Source organism: Prunus dulcis, chromosome 5 (assembly GCF_902201215.1).
Source record: "Prunus dulcis chromosome 5, ALMONDv2, whole genome shotgun sequence".
Classification (NCBI taxonomy): domain Eukaryota; kingdom Viridiplantae; phylum Streptophyta; class Magnoliopsida; order Rosales; family Rosaceae; genus Prunus; species Prunus dulcis.
In genome coordinates, this window is record NC_047654.1 from 11,553,260 (window position 1) to 11,559,259 (window position 6,000).

Here is a 6,000-nt window from a genome sequence, read left to right on the forward strand (position 1 = left end):
GCTGATGATCTTTTGATTAGCAAAAACTATAACTACAAGTTACCATTTACCAAGTTCCTTTTTACGGTGGTCAAAGGATTATAACTCGACCAAGAGACATAAATTTGTGTTGTGAGTCAAAAGCTAACTAGCTTTACCGACAGACAAAGTGAATGATCGTTTACCCTATTGCCTATGCTTTGACTATTGATGAGGATAATGTTGTACCATGATGATGCTATGTCGGATTATAATAAAAAATAAATAAAAATATTAGCAATATGGATGGTATTAGTTAATGTTTTATATAAATCCTAAATAGAGGTTCAATATAGGAAGGTAATATTGCTATTACCCTATTCCTTTCCCCTTGATCACAAGAAAAATATTGATTTCAGAGGATAGCTCAAGGATTCGATCCAAAAGAAATTATGAGTTAGAGCAAATGCAAGGTTGTTGGGCCAATGTATGTATTTCCTACAAAGTTTTTTAGTATTATTATAGTTACACATTTCAAACAACATCCTTATTAAGTAGAGATTCTTATATGCGACTGTCGTATACGATAACATACTCACACAAGAAGGATCATTGAAGGGGCGAGTGGGACAAAAATATAGGGGGTTCTTGCTTTTGTGACTGCGGCCGAGACAATGCACATGATACGACAGGCGGATGCTAGAATTTCTCCTTAGGTCATCTCTAATAGTGGGTTAAATCCTCAAATTTAGCCCTTTCACACCCCAAAACCCATCTCCAACAAGTAGGCTAAATGTGCCATGTGACTGAGCCAAACCCAATCAACAGGCTAAAAGGGCCAAATGTGGCATACTTCTTGGGTGAGCTATATCTTATTTTATTATTTTTTAGGTGGGCGAGTTGTTGTTTTTAAATTAATGTATTGTTGTTGTTTTTAAATTAATGTCTTAGTTTCTTGGGTGGGCTGTTGTTGTTTTTAAATTAATCCTATCATATCCGAAAAATATTTTTCTTTTCTTAAATCTTATTCGTGGATGTCAAAAAATTTATCCAAAAATATTTTTATCTTCTAAAATAAATTTTAAATAGGGTCTAAAATAGTACTTTAATTAAAGTATTCAATATATTTAAAGAATATACTAAAAACTAATAAAATATTGAGGAGGCTATGATTTAGCTATGCACTGTTGGAGATGATAAAAAATATAGCCCAACACTATTTCTTAAAAAAAACTATAAATAATGGGCTAAATTTTATGTGTGGTCTATGTTTAGCCCTCCACTACTAGAGATGGGCTTATTAAGCTCAACTTTTGTGGGGTTTTGTTAATTTCCTTAATATTAAAAATAAGATAACAAAAAAAAAAACCTCCGAGTTCACTACAAAAGCCAAGCCCAATATACTTGTACGGCTCATATATTCACACCCACATACAAGCCCAATAAAAAGCCCAAAAGGCTAAAACCCTGAAGTCCCGTAAACCTCTGAAGAAAACTTAACAAAACCCAACCATCTCGTCTTCCTCACTCACACACGGGGCACAACGCCAACCAGATCCTCACCCCTACCGAAAATGGCGACCACCCTGCTCCCCGAGACTGCCCAAAAGGTCCTAACCCAAGAAACTCTCCGCTCCGCTGCCAAACAGTCCCAGCGCTGTCTCACAACCCCAGTCCGTCTCCGTCGAGCCATTAAAAAATACCTCAAAGGTCTTCACCCTCTCGCCCTCTATCTGGTTTTATGTATCTATATGTGTAAATGATGCAATTCAATTTATGGGGTTTTGGGATTTTAGAGCAGGAGGAGCCCCACATGAAGAGGAAGGTGCTGAGGCTATCGGAATCTTTCAGCCAAATTAAGGATGTGAATTCGCAGCTTGTTACAGCGACTTCACAACAGCTCGTTGAGGACCCTTTGCAGTCTGTGGACCAATCCCAGAGGTGGAAGATCAAGAGCTCTTATGGAGACATCGGCCTCACCTACAGAGACGACGAGACCATTGCTTATGTTGCTTCTAGAATGCCTGCTGTGTTTTCTGCTTGTCACAGAGTACTCAAGGAGGTATGAATGAATGAAATTTGTAATATGGGTTGTTGTATAAATTTGAATAACGAGTATTGGAGCTGAGAAAATGGTGGAAAGCAGAGAAAGTTATCTTCTTCTTTTTTATAGAAATGAGGTTCTTAGCTTGGATTTGTTATGTTATTGTTCCCTTTGAATGTGGATTGGTGCAAGTAGATTTGTAGTTGTTCTGAAGTTTCGTTTTCTTATGTGTTCTGTTGTTTTACAGGTTCGTAGAAGACTGCCTGAGTTTTCTCCGGCTAGAGTGTTGGATTTTGGTGCTGGCACGGGTTCAGCTTTCTGGTGAAAAACACATTTGGTTATCTTTTGATTGCTAATCACGTAAGACTTTAATTTGGTTGTAATGTGAATTCAATGCTATAGGGCACTACGTGAAGTCTGGCCACATTCCTTGGAGAAAGTTAATCTAGTGGAGCCATCACAATCAATGCAGCGTGCAGGGCAGAAGCTTATACAAGGTTCTTAATGATTTTTCAGTTCGAACTAGTTAATTGATATGTTTTCGAGATTATTTGTAGATTAATTTGTATAGATAACTGGTTGAATTGCAGTTGTTAAAGCACCAGTCTACTAACCTTTGACCATCCGTATTGCAATTGTTCATGCATTATCAACAAGCGTCTAGAGCTCAGAAAAAACTCTGACCACTTTATGTCATGGTTATTTTAGGTCAGAAGGACTTGCCACTTATTCATAGTTATGATAGCATCCAATCATTGACCAAAAGCATCAAAAAGTCAGACAGAGAGCATGACCTTGTAATTGCTGTAAGTTAGGCAAATTATACACTTACACATCATGTTTGCCTTGGCATGGTTGGTTGGTACATATAATAACTGTTGTTTGTTACAATGGGGTGAAGTCCTATGTTCTTGGAGAGATACCGTCGCTCAAGGATCGAATTACTGTAGTACGCCAGCTTTGGGATCTGACACGGGATGTCCTGGTATGCTTTTTTTTTTTTTTTTTTTATGTGGATGAGTTTCATGCTTCCCTATGAGTTCATGATAGAAGATTTGTGATGATCCTATGTTCTGGTTTATGCCATTAACTAAGGGGACAAGTATTATATGTTTTGACAAATGATTTTGGAATACATGGGCAAAAGAAAAAATTACTTGTAATTCACTTGCCATGTTATAATTGTTTTCAAATTTTCAGTTTGGACCTTCCAAATTTTTAGCCTAATATATTTACCCTTTGATTTCCTAACATTTTATAGGTTTTAATTGAACCTGGAACACCACAAGGATCTAATATCATATCTCAGATGCGTTCACATATATTGTGGATGGAAAAAAGGGTAAGTAGTTTTCTTACTTGTTACTTGCTCCTTGATGTGGCTTTTGAGTTAGGATGCTTGTTCAATTTCTGTACTGGGAATTTTTTGTGTCTGCAAAATAATGTATAATGACACACTCATTACTTCTTAGAAATGCCGTAAATCTAAAGATGGAGCTGATGAAACTACCAAGGACCTGGTCACTCAAAAGAATGGTGCATTTATAGTTGCTCCGGTGAGTATAATGGCTCTCTAGCCCATATTTTTCTGGTGTCAAAATTAATATGTTGCCCAGCTTCTCCATTTTTTTCCTTTGAAATTGTTATTTCTCTCATTTTATTTTATAGTTCTCTTGATGCAGTGTTCTCATGATGGACAATGTCCGCTAGAGAAAGCTGAAAAGTATTGTCATTTTGTTCAGCGGTTGGAGAGGACATCTATTCAGCGTACATTCAAGGTTCTTCCTTGCATCAATTTCCTACACTCTTTCTTCTTGAAATATTTAGTACATTATGATTTAAGTAAGTGCTTTAATATTGATATTACCTTTTCTTATTTGAATTTTTATAGCGTTCCAAGGGTGGTCAGCCGTTACGTGGCTTTGAAGATGAGAAATTTAGCTTCATTGCTGTCAGACGAGGACAAAGACCACAGTTAGTATTTTTTTATTTATGTTCATGTTCAAAATCGTGGTTTCTTTAATATTCTTATAAGACAATGGAAGCTCAAAATCCAATCTCATAAAGCTACAATGGTTTAGTCAGATCTTTTTGGGTTTAATCTTTTGTCATGTTATGAACGCATCTTTAGCCGGTGTCTTTGTTATGAACGCATCTTTAGTCGGTGTCTTTGTTATGAACGCATCTTTAGCCGTCAATGACCTTAGTTTAGTTGTTATAATAAAAAACATTTTCAATTAGACCAATCAATAATTTTTTATATCAAATAACTGTGCTCCAAAGATGCCCTTCTCTTACAGTTGTCAGGTTTTTTGCTCATAAATATTTTGTGTTGGGAATGCTTTTGTCTCATGATTTCGCTGTTGTTATCCTGACCAGGGAACCTTGGCCTCTTGATGGTCTGAAATTTGACACTTTGAAGGAGCAACAGGCTAAACGGAGCCCTGAAGATCTTGAAATTGACCTGGGTATGTCTTACAAGTTACATGAGTATCCTTTTCAGAATAAATATTCAAGAGCCCCAAAATGAACTTGTCTATGTGATTCCATGCATTAATTACTAACATTCTGGCCATTTGTAAACTCATATTTCTTCATTCTAAGGTTTTGTGTTTGACCTGGACAGAGGAGCTAAATGCCTCGCAGCAAGCTGACCTCATTCCATTTGAAGAACCGGATCCAGTTAACTATGATTCTGATGTTATGGAATCTGATGTTGCTGATGAAAATGACGAAGAGGAGGAAGATGAAAGAGGTCATGCTGATCTTGGGGGTGGTTGGGGCAGGATTATCTATATGCCTGTACGAAGGGGCAAGCAGGTTACAATGGATGTTTGTCGATCAACCAAACGGGATGGTTCGGAAGGCCAGCTTCAGCGGGTGGTCGTGACAAAGAGTAAGAACCCTGCACTACATCAACAGGCCCGAAAGTCTATCTGGGGGGACTTATGGCCTTTCTGAATACCTCGTCACGCTGTAACCACTATGTATACGAAACTATGTTGTTATGTTCAACGAGCCTTTAATTTGTTCTTCTCAAGACGGGGTTGGATCCAAATTTTCCCCTTCAATTTATTGTGCCCTTTTAGTGAGTATTTGACATGATTTTACTCTTTTATCACTTTCGTATCATTTAGGTTGCCTTTTGGGTTACCCTACATGGAAATTCGGTTTCAACCTGCTTGAATAATTTCATAAAAGATTCCGTATGATCGCTTAAGTACGTAAATTAGTGTTAGAGCATCTCTAAGGGAGATGTCAAATGCTAAACATCAAATTTAAATTTGATGGCTGATGTGGCAATTTGATATTTACATACTTTTACACTTCACTTGATATGTCAAATAAATAATTATTGTAATAGTCAAATCATTTAAGATAAAGCAGAAAAAAAAATAAATGAAAGTAATAGCTATCTATCTTTAAAAAATAATAAAATATTTATTTGACATTTTGCTTTTGGGATGTCAAAAATAACATCTCAACTTCTAGCCTTCATTCCACATCAGCTTTGACACATCGGTTGGAGTGATGTGAGATGTTATTTCTAGCTGTTACATGTTTATGTGGCACGTTTGACATATCGGTTGAAGATGCTCTTATACATAAATTAGTAACACTAGTGTTCTAGTACGACACAATAATTTTCATTCTAGTGTTACAAATTTTAAATTCTAGCAAAGTTGCAATAATTTCAACTTTGAGGTTTCATTGCTCCAGGACCACCATTCATTGGTTTATTTTGGGCTAAACTTTAAATCAATGTGGGAACCCAATTTATTAACAGCTTAACAAAGGCAAAGCCATGTGGATAGGATGGTATGGACTAATTGCACATTTGCAATTGATTAACCTCCCAATTAGATTCGATTTCAGTAAACAATCCAAAATAAATGTGGAGCAGTTTTGAGAAAAGCTATAAAGCCATTGAAATGGGACAAGGAAACAATTACTACTTTAAGCTGTATCCATCAAGTCGCTTTGGTAAGTTAAATGGG

The 6,000-nt window shown here is 36.5% G+C and overlaps 1 protein-coding gene across 1 annotated transcript; it reads left to right on the plus strand.

Moving 5' to 3' along the window:
• The first annotated feature begins 1,428 nt into the window (after nt 1–1,428).
• LOC117627738 (methyltransferase-like protein 17, mitochondrial) lies at nt 1,429–5,168 on the plus strand. The gene is made up of 12 exons (XM_034359965.1): nt 1,429–1,668; nt 1,755–2,020; nt 2,250–2,323; nt 2,405–2,499; nt 2,711–2,808; nt 2,904–2,987; nt 3,264–3,344; nt 3,475–3,558; nt 3,685–3,780; nt 3,894–3,976; nt 4,382–4,470; nt 4,629–5,168. The coding sequence occupies exons 1-12, from the start codon at nt 1,533–1,535 to the stop codon at nt 4,961–4,963; spliced, it is 1,521 nt and encodes a 506-aa protein (XP_034215856.1). The 5' UTR covers nt 1,429–1,532; the 3' UTR covers nt 4,964–5,168.
• Nucleotides 5,169–6,000: the final 832 nt, after the last annotated feature.